The 19608-nt window shown below is 42.3% G+C and overlaps 1 protein-coding gene across 2 annotated transcripts in view; it reads right to left on the bottom strand.

The window, feature by feature from the left end:
- Positions 1-19608, bottom strand: part of Vsx2 (Visual system homeobox 2) — a 60346-nt gene that overhangs the window by 21337 nt on the left and 19401 nt on the right. For both annotated transcript variants that reach the window (XM_064699451.1, XM_064699450.1), the window contains exon 3: positions 15123-15343. In XM_064699451.1, the coding sequence (XP_064555521.1) occupies positions 15123-15343 (221 nt within the window). The remainder of the gene's footprint in view (positions 1-15122; positions 15344-19608) is intronic.

Genomic DNA, 19608 nt, shown 5'->3' with positions numbered 1-19608 from the left:
AAATGCGATTTATAATGTCAATTGTATATATAATTGAAAAATATGCTACAAATACACGCACGCACATATACGGCCAGATGAAAGTGTGGATTAGTTGAGTTTAAAGACTCGCTCAGACCACAACTAACTGCAACGGCTTTTAAAGCCCATCCCAGCCCTTGTCCCCACTCTATAAATAGTTTGTGTGCCATCAATCAAAGTGCTACGCAGCTCGCAACTATTTGCTCTTATTGCATAACACGCAGTCGCGCCTAATTTTCAGCCAGAGTAGCCCCCTGCCCACCGCCCACCGCCCCGCCCTTGCCCGCCGCAAAGCCAAGGGACCAGGTGCGACAACCCTTTAGCGACGGCAACAACAACAATGACATGAAAAAATAAACAACTGTCTGTGACACGCCGAATGTTATATGCCCTACCAGAATAAAGACCTAAATGTGTTCTTATGCAAATGCTTTATATACAACAGATTGTTCCTATATGAGATGTATATAGATATAGCAGTATATGATATAGTATTTCAATGTGGTTAGGATTTGTTTTATGAGTAAAGAGCATGGTAAAACCCGCTAGACTTAAGTCTGATCAAGATGTCTTGGGAAAGAAACAAGCTTTTCATACAAGGGGCTCATCTTTTGACTGATTCCTTCTATACAGCTAAATGATATAGTATTCCGATATGATATAGATTTTACTCATTCGTAAAGAGCTTGGCAATAATCGTATATGCAAAGTTTAGTAAAGATATTTCGAGAATACAAAAACGTTTTACAAACAAGAACTTAATTTTCATTCTATAACTGCTATGGCAGCTAATTGATATAGTCGTATGATCCAGCCGGAAAGTAAAGATAGCTTAAAAGCTGAGAGACTAGTTTGAGCAGAAAAAAGTCTCTGTCGACTCGTCTGCTAATGCTGAACAAGAATATATACACTATATAGAAGCAGGCACATTTTATTCTAAGCGTTACACACTTCATGACAAAAGTGTAATGCCGCCCGTTAGGGTATACAGGTTGTCACAAATTTGTTATTGTTGTTGTTTTTCTAGCAAATGGACAACAGTTTAGCCTTAACTCGGGCGGAAGGAAATTCGTTAGCTGTCGCACAACGCTAAAGAAATGGCTGGAAAACTGCTGAATGTTCAGTTTGTCAAATGATGTTAATAATAATAATGATGATGATGATGATGATGATTATGATGTTATTCGTAATAGTTATGATGGGCAGCTAAGAGCTTGGCCTCTAAAATGCCTTTAAAAGGTTTCAATTAAAGTCTTTTGCTTAACTCTTAACCTGAGAAAAACATATTTTAATAAGGATTATTATTTATTTTGTATCACTTCTAAATAAGCAAATAGACTAAGACAAAGTTGTGGCCGTCAAACGATTGCCTTAAGTGTGGATGAAGGAAATCACACAAATTTTCAAAAGCCTCGAACAAATATTCACTTTTACTCAAGTATAAAAGACATTTGCAGCACTCGGGATCTGATAATGTGAATGTCATATCTTGCTGAATGAGTTGAAATTCAAAATGGAAAACTTAGACAACACCTGGCACTTATCCATATGCTTCATGCTGTGCCAAAAAAGAGGAACTTCAGCACCCGAGAGGTGCGATCAGAAGTTGCGAATAGTTCGGAACTGGTTACTGGTAACTTAGCTCAAGTTCCAGACTTTCAGATTCCCGAAAATATGTTGCACATTCCCAGTCTATTTAAGAATTATTAACTTGTATATAAAAAGAATATATGAATGAGTGTCATTAGCGTTAAAACTAAGCGCTATAAGCTGTACGTTCACAATCTGACTAAATAGATATAGAAATAATTTCAGTCGGATTTTGGACTTTAAATACACATTCTATGCAGCATATTACCAGCTAAACAAGAGCTATATATACTTATGTATATATGTACATGAATACAATGGCTATAAATGGTTACACAAGCGAGCACCTTATGAGGCTCGACTCAATCGTGCATTCAACTTGGGGGCGAGCTTAAGAGCCAAATCGATCGATTGAGCCAAATAAGTGACTGCCCCGCTGCCCCGCTGCCCCCACCCGCACCCTCTCGCTACATAGTCAAGTGCGATCTAAAACAAATGAAAAACAATAACAATAACAATCGATAGTTGTAGGGTTCGTTTGGGAAGAGCGGGAGGTGTTGCGGGTGCGGGTGGTTCAGTGACTCTCGACGGCGCACTCTGAGTCACAATATAACGAGCACTGCTAACGATTGTGAATGCGAACATGAATTGCCCCGATGATAAGTCTAATTTAGCGACTATTTCAAATTTTGGTTAATTTGCAGAAGCCTTTCACTTTTTTTGTTGTTGTTTTCTTTTTTCGCAACAGCTGACTGCGGGTGATGGTGTGGGGAGGGGAGAGGGGGGGGGGGGTGCGGCGGTGAGTCTTTCAAAATATAATTAAAAAACAAAGGTGTTATTATATTTTCACGCCTCGTCTGCAGCGACTGCGGAACAACTGGAAAAATCAACAAGCAGCTCAGCTCTGCGACTCATCCATAGATGGGGCAATGCATGCGGAAGGGTCGAGGAAGGGGAGGGGGTGGGGGAGGGGTGGTCGCTCATTGCAGGTTGGCTCGTTGAAGGTGTCTGGGCGGGCAGAGGTAGGCAACGTCAACGACTCCGAAACCGACGAATTATTTGCAGAATCATCAAATTAAAGGTTTGATGTTGATTTCAACAAGCGGCACACAGGCTACATAGTGGGCGCGGGGCTAGGGGCTAGGGGCTAGGGGCTTGGGGCTAGGGGCTTGGGGCTAGGGGCATGATGTGGGGCAGCGACTCTGTAAAATATGGAACTGGAGTTGGATTTGTTGCTGGGTTGCCAGCCGGCCAGCAAAATGCATGCATATTGAACAAGAAGATGGAAAAAAAAGTGTTTAGTCATTCGCCCCCATCGCATTGCACCTAACAGCAGCTATATAAATCCCTACACCCCGACACCCCGACACCCCGACTCTCCCACTCAGTCAATACCCGTCCCCTCAACCAACCCCTCACCCACCACACACACACACAGGCCGGGCAGCATTCGACGCGATGAGCAGCCGCCGAGTGTCTGTATAATTTTCGTTCGTTCTCTCGAATTGGCTGTCATAAGTTTTGAGTAGAAAATTGGTGTGCAACACAGGCAACAACAACAACAACAACAACAACATCAACATGGCAAACAAAATGTTGCCTGTTGTTGTTGCACTTGTCAAGTGTGGCACAAAAAAGAAGCCACAGTTGGAGTTATATATATGTATATATACAGATATAGAGAGAAAACGTCAGGGAGAGAGAGAGAGAGAGAGTGAGGCAGAGAGCAAAAGGATTTCTTGATTGCGATAATGAGTTATACTTAATTTCCAAAGCAAATCGTTGGCGACGCGACAATTGAGAAAAAAAAGACAACAGCAGCCACTTGAAAGCCGACGACGGACGCACCTGAGTTGGGTCCAAAGTGCCAGGTATACCAGCTGGGTCTTAAAAAGATATGAGTACGTAGCAGCCCTGGGACGAGAGAGTGTGAGAAAGCGAAAGAGAGGTAGGCAGTGAAAGAGGCTGACTGAAGAGGACCTTGTGAGACTCTGTATGAACTTTAATATACCTCTTCACAGTACCTCTTTATAGTAGCTCTTTATAGTAGCTCGTTATAGTAACGCTTTATATGACCTCCTTATAGTACCTCTTTATTGTAGCTCCTTATAGTACCTTTTCATAGTAGCTCTTTATAGTAGCTCTTTATAGTACCCCTTCATACTACCTCTTCATAGTAGCTCTTTATAGTAGCTCTTTATAGTAGCTCTTTATAGTAGCTCTTTATAGTACCTCTTCATAGTACCTCTTCATAGTACCTCTTTATAGTACCTCTTTATAGTACCTCTTTATAGTAGCTCTTCATAGTAGCTCTTTATAGTACCTCTTCATAGTAGCTCTTTATAGTACCTCTTTATAGTACCTCTCTATACTACCTGTTTACCAAGCCGCTAAAACATATCGATTAGAGTGTGCGCGACTAGCAGCATACCCTAGACAACATATAGAGCCTTTTGATTATGAGAATGTTTTCATTTCGGTGACAAATCCAAAGTAATTCCAATCTATATATGTATAAATATTCTGCGTGTTATACACATTGACTCAAGAGTAGTAATACCCCATTTCACTTATATTCAATGGTTACAGGGTATAAAAACAATGACAGTCAAGAAGTGAAGGTGAGAAAAAATTGGCGAGAGAGAAGAAAATAAACAAAGGCTTAATTGGTTTATTCTTCAGCAGCTGCTATAATCGTTCAATCTAAAAGTGAAGACAGGTAGATAGATAGCGAGAGAGAAAGTAAAAGAAAGAGAGGGAGAAAGAGAGAAGAGAGAGGGAGAGACATAGAGAGCGAGAGAGAGAGAGAGAGAACAACTTGGAGAGGGAGAGAGAACGTAAGGTGAGGGACAAATGCTATGAGACACGATTTTAATGCCTTCAGAGTCTTTATCGAATCCTTCAAAGAGAGAGAGAGAGAGGGAGAGAGAGAGAGCAAAAGTGAAACGGAACCCTCTATAAAGATAAAATAAATCAGAGTAATAATTAATATGAATTAAATAGAGTGCTTGGACAATTCTTAAAGCAAAATGTTCTTAAATATAAAATATAGTTTGCCGATTTCAATTGCCAGAAGTGCTGATTATCGAGCGGCCACTGTAACCAACACCTCTAGCAAAGCATTCAAATTAGAGAGAGAGAGAGAGAGATCATTAAAGTTCGGTATTCGGATTGGAGCTGGCTCTGCTGTGCTGGGCTGGGCTGGGCTGGGCTAAGCTGGGTCTATGGCCTCATTGTATGTCTCATAAGCTGAGATAACCCGTCGAAATGCTGGCGAGAGGAGCGCGGCATGGATTGAGCTCAATTGGTTAATTGGTCGGCGGCACAGGAAATCTATTCAGCTAGGTGGCTTCCAAAAATCGAATGACTAATTTTCGTTGTCCAAACACTTGGCCCAGGGTTCTTCTCACACACACACACACACACACACACACACTCGAGTCGAGTCGAGTCCCCAATCAAATGTATAATAATAACAACAACAAGTGTTGTTGTTGTTGTTGTTGCTGTTGTGGGTGTTAGAAATTGGTTTGGGCTTCGGTTCGCTACAAATTTGTTTGGTTGCGGCTCGCTGAGTTTTTCCCAAGCAGCTCGCAGATCGGTCGGCATTTTAACGATAATATTTATTGAGTAAATAAATTGTATAAGGCATAAAGCGTCGAGCGTTTGATTTGTCATGCGATAATTACGCTTTTCAAAATTCGATAATAGGCCTCATTCAGTCGGGCGGCGCAATCGATTGCCCTCTGTGGCTCTCTTGCCCGGCCCCGGAATGATTCGATCATTCATCATCGTGTTAATCGCGATGATGATCATGTTGATGATGACAGCGCTTTGGAGAGCAGCTTGTTAGCGACTGCTCTAATTGTTTGATGAGTTTTGATTTGCTTTCAATGTGCAATACAACAACAACAATAACAACAACAACAACAACAACAACACCTGGCAAAGGTGTTTCAATTATTTACAAAATTATTTCGTGCTTTTTAGATGACTCAATTGAGTGGGGTGCAAATAAAAAAATTGGGTTCCCATCCAAGCTTTTCAGTTTCTTGAATGAGCGATAAACGCGATGAAGTCGAATTAAGCTTGTCGTCATGTTATCGATAGACAACGCTGCGTACAACCATTTTTTGTGAGATGTGCGCAGTTTGTCTCGAATGGCTAGAAGCATTTCTTTATCGACATGTTATCGGTAATCGATTTTGCCCAATCAAATTTAACGTTTGTTTGTAAGCTGCCTATCGGTTTATATATAAAGATGGTCTATACCCACTTAATATATAGTTAATGCTGCCCTCTGCCCGTTATATAAACGCTTCGAGAAATATACTTTTGAGCCAGCAATAAAAGTCACATGTTAAGACTCTATTTTTAGATGAAGTCCAGTAGTACCGATGACTGTGTTATCGATTGATTTTTTACGAACATATGCGTTATGTCCGACGGTATTATCGATAACACATATGATTATTTTGTTAGTATTTCGATAACTGTCAGCTGGTATGCAAATGTATAGATTGGTGTTATCGATAACACATCTAATAATTTGGTTAGTTTTTCGATAACTGTCCGCTGCTTTGCAACTGTTTTGGCTTTTGCACATATGTGCATTATGCTCGTCGTTGTTATCGATAACTCATATGATTATTTTGTTAATATTTCGATAACTGTCAGCTGGTATGAACATTTATCGATTACTGATAGATCGATATGCCTGCCTAATTATTTGTTTCGATGGCTGCCTCCATTACACATCTGATTAATTGATAACAATTTCGATGGCAGTTTTCACATGAACGCATCTGCGGCTGGCTAAGTAAACGTGAATGGCCAATGGCGGCGACTGCTCCGAACACCTTCCCCGCCCGCAATCCATTTGGGCCATCAGCTGAAGCGTTAAGTGTTTAACAAGCTACTTTCCCACTTCAAAGCACCAAAAAAGTGCCAACAACCGCGTTGACTGACGAAGAAAAAAGCGTCGAAAATATTTCGAGATGATGAATTTGCCCGATGAGATCTAAATGAGTTTGCGCTCTGTGCTCATTTTGCGCTAATAAGTCTACAACAACAACAACAACAACAACAACAACAACAACAACAACAAACACCATGGGCAGTGCGTGCGTGTCGAGGGCCTCTGGCGTGGGTTTCCTGGCCGGGTTTGCTTGGGTTTGCTGAATGCGTGTTGGGCTTGTTACCCGCAGCTACTGCTGCCTAAGGGTGTTATGCTTTCGTTGCCAAGAAGGAGACGTTGCCGACTTCACAAATAAATACACATATATATGCTTGATCCATGCTGGTCATTTATTTAGTATATCATAATCAACAGCTGGCTGGGTCTGTAAGTTACCTCGAGGTTCAATAAACAACAGATATTGTAAGAGACTCTAGCATGGCAAGCGCTTTATATGCCTAGCTTTAAGCCAGTTGAGAAAAAGAAGACAGCAAAGCGCGTGTTCTACAATGGAGCATCAATTGGGCAGGTGAAGGAACTTCGCATTTATTCAACTCAGATCAGCATCGAGCTAACTGCACCGAACAAGGGTATTAAAGCTTCGGCGTGCCGTTCTTCGTTCTTTTCCTGTTTTTAACTGCGCAAAAATCATTATCTTTGAGCCAACAAAATGAGGCTAAGGTCACGTTTTCGCGCTGTGGGTGGCAAATACCCTCTCGAAATAAACAACAAACAAAACGCAGCAAATTAATGATAACCAGCCAAGCAGGCAAAAAGAAACAACCGGACAGCCCAATCCTCCCCAGCTACACTCCATTCCCAATCCCATTCCCATTCCCCTTTTTCTACAACCAAACGCAGTGTCGCTGCCGCCGCTAACAGTCGGATAATTGCGACAATGTTGCTGCACTTACACGTGTCATCATCATCATCATCATCGTCATCATCATCATCGTCATCGTCATCGACATCAGCGGGAACATCATCGTGGGCATTAGCAGCCTCATCAGGCAGCATCAACTGGCAGTTACTTGTTACACACTTGCCCAAGCAATTGCAACCCTTGGCAACAGCAGCCCACAGCCAAGACCTAAAACCCAAACCCTTAACGAACCCAAGCCCAACCCTGCTGCTTAGTCAAACCACAGAGCTACACATTGTTGCCATTGACTTTTACATGTGTTCCCAGACCAGAACAACACCCAGACCATAGCTCGTGTTTGTTGTTCTTGTTGTTGTTGTTGTTATTGGTTATTACAGGGTATTATATAGCTTAACGAGTGAGTAGGAGGGCAACTTTCACATGCAAATATTTATAGATGATCCAATTGAAGTCCGTTTATCACTGGGGGTTGCTATCATTAGGCTAGGCTAAAGCTAAGTAGTATTTGGAGATTGAAAAACAAAAACAAACTAATAGGTATTTGGATTTACAATCAGCACAAGTAAGAAACAGCGAGAGAGAGAGAGAGAGAGAAGATACCTTAAACCCAGCGTCGAAATACCTGTAAAAATATTCCATCTACCTTCTTTATACATATGTTTTTATCTGTTTTATCGAAAAAGTACAATATTTCGACTCAGAGAACCTGCATTTCAAGTAAGGTACATCAAGCTCTTACAATTTTCGAGTGGTTTTAATAACCATGTCCCAAAATCGATATTTATCGATTTTATGAAAAAGTTATAAAAAAGGCTAAATGGAGACAGACGGATAGAGGCACAGTATTCTCATGTACACTCTCTCTCAACAGCAAGTTATGTGAGCGTTAAACGATATAAAGTCAGATTTGGTTTATCGTCATGTTATCGATAGACAACGCTGCTAACTAGCTTTTCACGTTAAAATTAATCCCACTTTGCTACTTATCGATATTTTGTTTTATTGAATAAAGTGACATTACTTTATCGCAATGTTACTTTTCGATATATGCCCAACAAATGTTATCGATGGCTTGCAAGCTGCCCATCGATAAAGCAGGGTAATTTTTGGAAACGTCCTGTTATCGATAAACAGCTTTGCTTGATAGGCTACACTCACTATTGTCTATGTTGGCTACTTATCGATATTTTGCGCATTTCTTTATCGCAATGTTATCGATATTGTGAAATTGATTCAGCTTGTCCTCCTGATCAATTGCTTTGTTCTCAGGCATTTGAATATGCTCTACAAAGTTATAAAAACTTGTTTTTCAAATAAGAAATTATTCGATTGCATTATAAATTTGATGATGAGAATTTGTGGATAAGTCAAATTTGCGAGTTAATATTGTAATTCCACTTTCGAGCGGGCCAATCAATACTAAGTAGTATGAAAAACATTTTATGAAAATAACACAATACACAGTACAAGGCGCTGTAGGGATGGAATTAAAAGAAGTTTTAAAAGGTTGGAATTTAAAAAATATATATTTTATAAATATAAAAAAATATAGTGCGTTGGCTCAGAGAGAAAGAAACTTTAAGCCGCAAAATGTGATTAAATGGGACATAGAGGATGATAATGATTGTGAGATTGATTTCAGAATTTCAGAAGATTATCACAAATTGTTCAAATGATCTGAGCAGAGCTGAAGGCCTGAATGCCTTAGTTAATTAAAGAAATTAAAGTTTGTATTCTTTAAGGACTGGCGCCTGACTAACTTCTGAGCCGACAGATCCTTTTAGCATTGAGCACTGATAATGCTCGATTTCTGGCTGAATTAACGGATGCGGATGCGGCATGTGGAATTCCCAATCTACTGTTACAGATTCCAATTGGCGTCGCAATTCCAATTGGAGTTCGAGCCACCCACTTGCTGTCGCATTTCCGTTGCATTTTTTTCCGGGAATTTCAAGTATAGAAAATTAAAAACCACTTATGGCAACAGCCTGCCACAGCAACACACAGCTACAGCTTCGGGCGAGGTCTATTAACACGCTGGATTGACAAGCGGGTAGGGAGGGAGGGAGGAGCAGAGGTGGGAACGCGTAGGTAACACAATACGAGGGGCAGCAACGTGCGGCAGCAACGTGCGGCAGCAACTACTTAAAATGCAATTATATGCATTATTTGGCTGTTGTGCGCGTATTTTTATACAAAAATACGCAGAATATTAAAAGAAGAAGTAAAAAAAAAACGAGCTGGAAAAAGAAAGAAACTGAAAATGAAAATAAAAATTAAAAAAAAAATGGAAAACGATGATGGCAACCGCCAAGTATTTAAATGCCCACCTCAGCTACTAATTATTACCAGGAAAAACGCTTGAAATTGACGTTTCATTTTGGTTCGGCGGGGCACGTCAACACCAACAACAGACCGCGGACCGGAGGGGGGCGAGAGAGGGGGAGAGGGGGGGGGGTGTAGCACTACTTCTACTTGGGGTGTGAGGTCCGCCCTGGTGTCGTGATTATGCACATAACCAAATGCCACGAGGGGAGACCGCAACGATCGAACGACTGCAGCATGGGCCCAGGGTCGAGCCACTCGCTCAGGCAACTCTTCAACAGATTAACGCACTCGAGAAATTATAAAAAAATAATATTTTTCTTAGAACTGATACCATTTTAACCGAATTGGTACTCGAGTCGGCCAGCCCAGAGGCAGAGCCAGAGCCAGAGCCAGAGGCAGAGGCAGGCGGACCAAATGAACAAGTTCGACGACGATCATCATCAACATCATCATCATGATCATCAGAATTCTAGATACGTTGAGTAGAATGCCTGAGAAAATGCAGCGTTGACAGGCTCCATGTGAGAGCGAGAGAGAGAGCGGGAGAGCGAGCAGGGGCAGCGTCCGATCGCAGCAGACGGCATTGCGTCAAGTGGCAGCAACGGCGAGTCGACATGTCTGCCACAAGTCTGCCCGAATGCCCCAAACAGTCGCTGGACACACCGAACGCCCGATCCGCCCGATCCGCCCGATCTGCCCGATCCGCTCGGATTCGGCTCGTTTCGGTTTCGGTTCCCATGGCCAGTGGTGTCGAGGCTGCCAATCGGGCCGCAGCTACTCCAAAACTCCAATGACGATTGCATATTTTAGTTTCAAGAAACCAACTGAATCTTTTATTGAAGCTGCAAGCGGCCATTGTGGCCTCTTGCAACATTGTGTTGCATCGTTTTTGGCCCCACGACGCGTCGCCACTTGAGTAAATTAGTTTCGTAGAACTTGTAGGCTGCTCTTCTGCTTCTTCTACACAGATCTCTTCTTCTCTTTCTTTTTTTCTTTCTCGTTTTGAGAAATTAGTTGTACGGAGCAGCTCCCACTGACAGCTGATGGCCTGTGAATGGCTTCGAGCATGCCTCCAGCACTCGAGCCAGGTATTCAAACTGTTTGCTCCCATGCCAATTTGAAGATCAGTCTGCCAATTGCAAAGGTGCCAAATCTCTGGCCCTATACTTATATTAAAAGATGCTTTCACTTAAATGCATATTCATTTGAATTAAATCCACAAATAGCCAAACTCTTTTATAATTGCAAAGGAATAAGAACTTTTACTGGACTTGAGTAGAGGTCGCTGACTGAGCGACTATCCGGGCAGTCGATTAAAATCCTCAAATCGTATTATTAGAATTCGATATAAGCGCACTCACATTTATGGTTCATATAGAAAGAGAGTATATCATAGCATGGGATGCCCTCTGAAATTGCCTTAACAATTAAAATTTCCAGCAAATTTACAGCCTTCAATAGGGCAGCTGCTCAAACTGTGCGTGTGTGTGTGCGTGTGTGTGCGTGTGTGTGTGCGTGTGTGTATTAGTAGTCAAAACTATTGAAATGCCCGAGTGTGCTACACATTCCACTCGGGGCAGCAAATGCGAATTTCAAAGTCAAATTCAAATTTAAAATACGAAAATTCCCAAATCCAAGGCGAACAAATATTTTGCCATGAATTTTAGTCTGCGCTGCGGGGTTGGAAATTATTCACACACAAATGTGTAATTACCCAGACACAGAACACAACAGCAGCAGCAACAACAACAACACACACACACACACACGTGCTCTGACTAACACACACTCACACACACACACACAGAGCGAGCTCTAAAATTGGCAGCACACAAAAAGTTCGCTTGGCAAAAGGTTGAAGAGCTGCGGCTTGTGTGTGTGTATTTGTGTGTGTGTGTATGCGCCTGTGTGTTTGTGTGTGTGTGTGTGTGTGTTAGCTAGGGGCGTGGCTGTTGCTGCTGCGACTGCTGCTGCTACTGGCATGGAAAATTAACAATTTTTCAATTAAAATCAATACCGAGTGCTTTTTTTGGCCTCAACTGCAAATGTGGGCGGTGTGGAGGGCGTTGTGGAGGGGCGGTGTGGGGCATGTTAGCTGCATTTGCACATGATAACTCACTGTGTGTGTGTGTGTGTGTGTGTGTGCTGTGCGCTGTTGTGCACATTTCAGGCAAATAGCTTAAGTGCCTGAAAATATGCAACACATGCGACAGGCAGCGCTGTCTGCGTGTGTGTGTGTGTGTGCATGCTAAGCTGACTCTGCGTGTGTGTGTGTGTGTGTGTGTGTGTGTGTGCGTGTGTGTGGTCTTATATGCTGCTGTTGTTGTTAGATTTTTTGGGGCGCCATCAAGTCAATTTCTAAAGCCTTTTTTGCCAGAATCCACACACACACAAACCCGCACACACACACACACACACATAGACAGACAAATAGTGCCGTTATTTTGCATGACATTTGCAGGCTATTTGCTGTGTATGAGTGTGCGTGTCTGTGTGTGTGTTTGGGGTCGTATTCTGCTCAGCTGCTGCGCTGCGGTCGTTTGGTCTTTAGAGTATTTTGTGGTTGTCTAACTGTTGAGCTGCGTGTGTGTGTGTGAGTGTGCGGGTGTGTGGGTGTGGGTGTAGCATACGCCCACTTGCTGTAAGTAACACGCACACACGCACACACACACTCGGGCAGAGTGAAAGTCGTTGACTATTTGCGGGCACCGCAAACAACGTTAAATGCAAATTTACGCCAAGCATCGTCCGTCCCTTCCGTGTTTTCCCCCTGTCTTGCCACTAGCCAACCCCGCTGGGGCGAGTTCAGTCCCCCCCCTCACCCCACCCTCTCCTGGGCAACCCTGCAACACACAACAGTTACACACAAAATGGCCGTACTTTGGCGCCATTGCCTCAGTTGTTGCTGCTGATGACGATTGCCGTTATTGCCAAGTAAGTGAGAGAGCAGGCAAGTGCGTAAGAGCGTCAGAAAGACAGTGAGAGAGAGAGAGAGAGAGGGGGAGAGGGAGAGAGAGCAAGAGGAAGAGAGAGGGGGAGGAAGAGAGAGCGAGGCTCGTTCGTTCGTCTCTGGGCCAGAATTGAAGTGTTAGTTGTAATGCTACTAATTGGACTCGCTTTTAGCAGTGCTTCATGTGCCCCCAAGCAAGCCAAAGGCGAAGCTCCGTCAAAGTGCCCACTCGTACGTGTGTGTGCGTGGGCGTGTGTGTGTGTGTGTGTGTGCGTGGGTGTGTGCTACTTCAAAGTCTATAATTGGAAAATTTTACACACTCGAAATTCAATTTTCAGCTAGGGTCTTGGAGCTTGTCGGGATAAGAGCAAGCCACAAAGATAGAGAGAGAGAGCGAGAGAGAGAGAGAGAGGGCGGGAAAGAGACTGAGAGCGAGCGAGTGTGGTCTGAGTGTGCTGCCGCAAAGGATTTGTTGATGTCGATTAGTAAGTTAATAAAGCTTAAAGCATGCAACTAAAGAGCAATTGTAATTAGCAGAGCTGCATTTGAAATAATCGATAGGCAATTAACATTAGAATCACATTGTCAAAGGCAAGCGATTTTTATCGATATTCAAAAAACCACAACGAAACCTACGTACTTCCTACATATTCCGTGAACGTAGACAAAACAGCTTAATTAAGTGCAGTTAGCATTTGACCGAGCTGCATTTATCCACATCTATAGTTGATCGATATTTATCGATTTGTAATATCATTGCTAACAATTGGGATTAACATAACATTTAACAACAAAAATTTATATTCAGGCTTAAGGGGAATGCAATTGGGCATTGATTACGATAATTAATGTTAAACTAAGCGATTGCAACCAAATCGATAAATTTGAAATCGATACAATTGAAATATATATGAGAAATAAATGTATGCAAATAACTAAACTGCTGCACCTAAGACAACTAATTTATATCGATAACATTTGATCGATAACTTATCAATAGTGTACTTCGATATCGTGCTGGCAACTGAAGCTATCGATAGTTTGTGCAGTGTTATCGATAAACTAACAAATAATTCCAGCACACACCAAAAATCAAGCAGTCGCGCCTTCGCCAATCGAAGTCAACCCTTCAGCCTGAGCCTGAGCCTGAGCCTAAGCTAAGTGCCTGGGCACTTGAGTCGGCTGCCTGGAAAGGAGGGGACGTGCCCGAGAACCAGTCCGCAGTTCGCAGTCCGTTCCAGTTTCAGTGACAGCTCCCTTTCCTGTTCCCGTTCCCGTTCCCGTTGCCCTTCCCTATTGCCGTGAGTGGCGCACTCGATGCGGGTAAAAAGGGCAAATTTCGTACATGGACGGGGGGGGGGGGGAGGGTCGGTCGGAGAGGGGCTGAAGTAACCGCGCCATAATTACACAATTTTTTTCGTGTGTTTTTTTTTCGTCTTTTTTTGAACATTTTTCTTGTTTTTTCTCTTTATTTTTTTGCTAATCAAACACATTGCGAGAACGAGAGAGCGCATGAAATACGTAAGCTTTTTAAGGGTGGCAATTTGGCGGCGTTCAAGTTCACTCGATGAAAGCGCACACACAGCCAACACACACACAGCCAATACACACACACACACACCATCTCCCTCTCCCTCTCTCCCTTTCTGGTGTGCGCTGTCTCGCTTGCACTGCCCTGGCTGGCATTTAGCTGGAACAATAACGGCCATTAAAATGCTTAATTATAAATTCGCAAACGTAGCTGATTTTTTTGCGTAGCCCCCAAACCGAACCGAACCCAAGCCCAAACTCAGTCCGGGACGCTGACGCGGCTGTGCGGGCAAGGACTCAGTCGGGCAACTGTTGGAGCTGCACTTGAGCTGCCGCAGCTGAGGTTGATTGCTTATTAGGAACGAACAGGGTATTAACCAGTGCAAGGATGATCACAATGGGCTGGTGTCTGTCCGTCTGTCCGTCTGTCGGTCTGCCCGTCTCTCTGTTTGTCTGTCTGTGCAGCGCACAATCGAGGTGTGAAAAATCAGCACAGAACAATCCAAACAAAGACAATGAGACAAAAAGGAAATGCAAATTCCAAATGCCTTATACCTGACACACAAGCTCAGCCAGTCCTTACCAGCCCAGCTCAGCCCCGCCCCGCCCAGCTACAAGCTGGGGCCCATCTCCAAGCGAAATCCGTCTGGTTTCTCATCGCTTTCTGCTTTGTTTTGCCAACACGGGCAACACCTTTAAACGCAACTGCACAGCGGATGTAATTAGTTCGTTAATTCATTAAGCAATTCGCTGGGGGCTGAGCAATGAATATAATATCAAATTACCCGGCACTTCGGGCATTCGTCATTCGTTCATTCATTCTCTCGTACATCTCATCGCAATCTATTCAATGTGTGACTCACCTGTATGCGATCCTCGGGCAGTTCCGTTTTCAGTGAGAGCATCTCGCGGGCATAGACATCGGGATAATGCGCCTCCTTGAAGGCTTCCTCTAGCTTCTCCAGCTGATAGCTGGTGAATATTGTTCGGCTGTGGCGACGCTTCTTTTTCTTCTTCTTGCCATTGGGACCAACACCAAAACCGTTAAGGCCATCCATGCCAAAGTCCTTGGCAGCCAACGAGCCTGCAATTGTTATAAGTACATTTTTGGATTTTCAATTTTGCTGTAACTATTTGTGGTATGTCTATTTCAGGAATCACCCGCAACGCCTTAACTAGTTGAGAATTACAAGCGTCAATCAACGACAACAGGGAGCTAGTTTTGTTTTCTGTTCAATTTCAATTCAATCTCACGTTTATTATTTATTCTCAGCGAAGGTTCCTTCAATTTGGTCACAAAATGAGGCACGGAAGCAATTGTAGGCGTTTCGGTTCACGCTTTGAACCAGCTTCCTGCCTTGTGGTTCGGTTCGTGAACCCTGTTCAATTGTTTAATGGTTATTAATCTTGCACTTACCCCAAGTTGAAATCAGCATCTAGTTCAATTTCAGCTTCAATTCAATTTCAGTTTCAATTAACTTTTTCATTGCTACGCTCTCTTTCTCTTTCTCTCTCTCTCTCTCTCTCTCTCTCTCTCTCTCTCTCTCTCTCTCTCTCTATCTCTCTCGTACATCTTCTATTTTGTACTTATGGAATCGAAACAAGCTACTTTTTTATACTATTCACTATCAGAAATTCTTTTCAATATCACTTGCAATTCAATCAACATTCAACTCATCTTCTACCTGTCTCGTCTTTGCCTTTCACGACATTTTTAACATGCCGTATGACTCATTAAACCGGGTAAAATAATTTGTACGCTTGCTCTACTTTTCGTTCAACTTCAACTTCTACTTCTAGTTCAACTTCATCTTCAACTCAGTTTCAATTTCAATCAAATCTTGCACTGCAACTATATTTCTCTCTCTCCCTTTCTCTCTCTCACTTATTCTATCTCTATTATTATCTGTATTTATATTGTATACTAATATATCAGAAGTACGCTACTCTTTTATACTTGGCTACTTGACATCCATTTCAATATCGCTTTCAATTCAATCTACATTCAACTCATCTGTTACTTGCCTTATTTTGGTCATACTTACTACTCATTGACTCATTTAATCGCTTCAAATTCATGTGCTTATCCCACTTCAATTCAATTTCAGTTCCAACTCTTGCAGTGCAACTGCCTTCCCCTCCCTCTCCCTATCCCCCTCCCCCTCTCACGGTGTTGCCACTTCCTTGTCAAAATTAGTTCACAGCGTTTTTTCAATGCTGCTCCCATGACCTACACACTGGCAGAGCCCACCCCTCCTCACTCCTCACTCCACCCACCCAAGCAGCATAACCTGCTCCCTAACTCTAGACGGCGCTGAAGCGCGACTTTCAAGTGGTTCTGTTTTATGTTGAATTTAATTTTTCATCTCTTTTGTTTATCTTTCCACTGACTGGTCTCTGGCAATCAGCTGGTTAGGCGAGAGGCGGGGAGTTTGTCTGTTATTTTAAATATTTAATAATTGTATCTAGTTTCGCACTTCCTTCAAGGAAGACACCACTTGACATCGTCATGAACCGCTCGAAATGGGGGAAAGTGAAAGCGGCAGCCGTGAGCCGTCTTGAGGACTTCGAGGCTGAGCCGATGCCAGCAAATGCCGATGATGAGCGTTGACAGACGCGCAATGAGTTGTTTTTTTTAGGCTGGCAAGTGTTTGAGCTGCGCAGGAGGATTAGATAGATGAGGACCAGGAGTGTACGAAGAGGAGGAGCTTTAAGGGGAGGTGGTTTTAAGGGGGAGGATCGTGTCTTGCCGCTGATCAGCGCCGCCAACTCGCCACTTGGCTGACTCGAGGAGCCAGCAAATCGGCGATGCCTTTCAATAGGCAAATCGAAGATTGAAGCACCCGGAAAAACAACACGACAAGACAAAGGCATATCCAAAAGGGGGGAGAGCAGCGTCTTGTCAGCGCCAGTCACAGTGTGTTTCTTATGTTTTTTTTTTGGGAAAGTACAAAAACAACAACAACAACAAGAAGAGCATGAAAAAGATGCTGAAAACATGCCGCATACTCATGTGCGCTCTTTACCCAAAACCAATTCGCATTGAAATTCGATATGAAAAATTAAGTAGAAGCATATTTATGTTGTCGTTGTTGTTGTCGAAGTTGTCGAAGTTGTTGTTGTCGAAGTTGTTGTTGTCGCTGTCGAGTTGTTCAAGTGAAGCGCTGACGTGTATCCTTCTCATATATTGCTGCTGCTGCTGCTGCTGCTGCTGTTGTTGTTGTTGTACTTTATTTTCTGATGGAGGGGCAGGCCGGGGCAAGTCAACGCGTATTTTCCACTAAATATGCGTGAAGCAAACAAAAATAAATATAAAAAAAAAAACGAGCCGCATCTTGTGAGTGCAGCGAACTGAAGTGAAAATCGTTGTAATGAATGCGATTTGCGGCGTCTTAAATTACCAAACCGAAATGCGGCAAAGGCAATTTCCCCAAATACCCAAGTAAAATATCAGTATTAGTAGTGACTGTGTGTGTGTGTGTGTGTGTGTGTATGTGTGTGTGTGTGTGTGCGTATTAAATACGCTTAATTTATGTGCCCAGGAATTCAATTCGAATTACAATTTGCACTCAATTCCTGTGAAACTGCATGTAGAACGAAATAATTAATAAATATCAAATAGCTTAATGCCCCATCCTGATTAGAGTCCAGCTTGAGGAATCAGTTTTTCATTGAAAACATAAAACAGAGCTAGCTGCGAAGTTTAAATACCCTTGCAGACACATGGCTCAAGGCCTTGATCTATATCTAGAGGAGAAACCAAAAAGGAGATATATTTCAAAGCTAAGTAAGTTTTTCCTATATGAAATTGGTTTTTGTTCGATCCTTGCCATGTCAGCTATATGATATAGTCGAGTGTTTCGACCGATTCTGACAAAAAGTCGAACCTATGCACGGTTTCGTGAAGTTAACTTTAAGATTGAGCGAGTAATTTGCAAAGCGACAGACAGTAGGAGAGGGCTATATCGACTTGACTGTTGATATTGATCAAGAATATATATATACGATATCACTTTTTTCAGCCATTTCCCGCTAGTAGACAGTTTAAATCTACCCGAGCTATTTTGAACCCAAAGTCTTAAGTTATATTTTGCATAAAGTTTTATTTTACTGATCGACTGATCAAAAACGCAGCAAATTTTCCGCCAATATTCCGCAGCTGTAGGTGGAATTTACAAAATCGATGAAACACGTATTTATTAAAATCTTATTTCGGGCTTTGAAAATAAGTATGAGTGAAAAAGTATCAGTACATTTATTTTTCACCTAGGAAGCTTGGATTCTGCGAAAGGTGTACAACACGTTTCAAATCATTTTTCATAAAGATTCTTTCCATTTCCATTAAGGAAGAATGGATTTGCCATTTGAGCCAAGGTCTTTGAAAATGCGCTTGTGCTGCACGTTGTTCACCAATCAATCATTCAATCAGTCAGTCAGTTCGTCAGTCGATCAGGACAAACAGTTTCATATATATATATATATCCATAATGCCGGAAACAAAATAATTGCATCAGCTACAAGAGCTTAATTGAATTTGTATTTTCATTAAATTTTCTATTTGATTTAATTCGAAGCATATTCCAATTTCATTTAGCATTGAAAACATTTCAATTTGCTGATGCATTGATTAACTAATTTCATATATTAACTAATTTGTTTTGCGGCATAGCATAAATGAGTTGTTAGTTTTTTTTCTATTATTGATAGTTGGAATTATTATTCAATCTGGTTGGAATTCGATTAGTCTGCAGCTGTGAAGGAAATATACATATATATATATACATATATTGGTTGGATGTGAGCGGACGCTAATCAACACTGTGTTTATGTGTTGCACAAAATCTAATTATGCAATTAGGATGATGAGCAAATGTGCGAAATTAGTTAATTCCGCGCGCACAAAAGTAGGCAACATTAATTTTGTTCTTATATGTTTACACTTGTGCCAGCGCACTTTTAATGAGCTCACGCACACACAGAAACATGCACACACAGCACACAGAACACAGCACACACAGCTTTATTATTGAAAGTTTTGCCAACATAAAAGTCGAGGGCGCCCAATGCCAAACACACACACACACACACACACACACACACACATTCAAGCACAGCAGCCGCACATGCCAGCATGCAGACTAGCACACACACACTCGCACACACACATACACACGCACATGCATCACAACATATTAGCAATTAAAATTTTCTTAGTTAATTACTTTAAGCAGGCGACGACACGAAAATTCCAGAGCGAAAAATGTCGCAGCAAATGAAAGGCGACAGCACACACACAGAGAGAGACGGAGGGAGAGAGAGAGAGAGGGAGGGCGAGAGGGAGTTAGAGGG

This window comes from Drosophila montana, unplaced genomic scaffold (assembly GCF_035044405.1).
Source record: "Drosophila montana isolate Dmon_TW-CO22-7 unplaced genomic scaffold, ASM3504440v1 contig_920_1, whole genome shotgun sequence".
Lineage (NCBI taxonomy): Eukaryota > Metazoa > Arthropoda > Insecta > Diptera > Drosophilidae > Drosophila > Drosophila montana.
The sequence above is the reverse complement of the archived record's forward strand: the minus strand, read 5'-3'. Positions and strand labels throughout refer to the sequence as shown.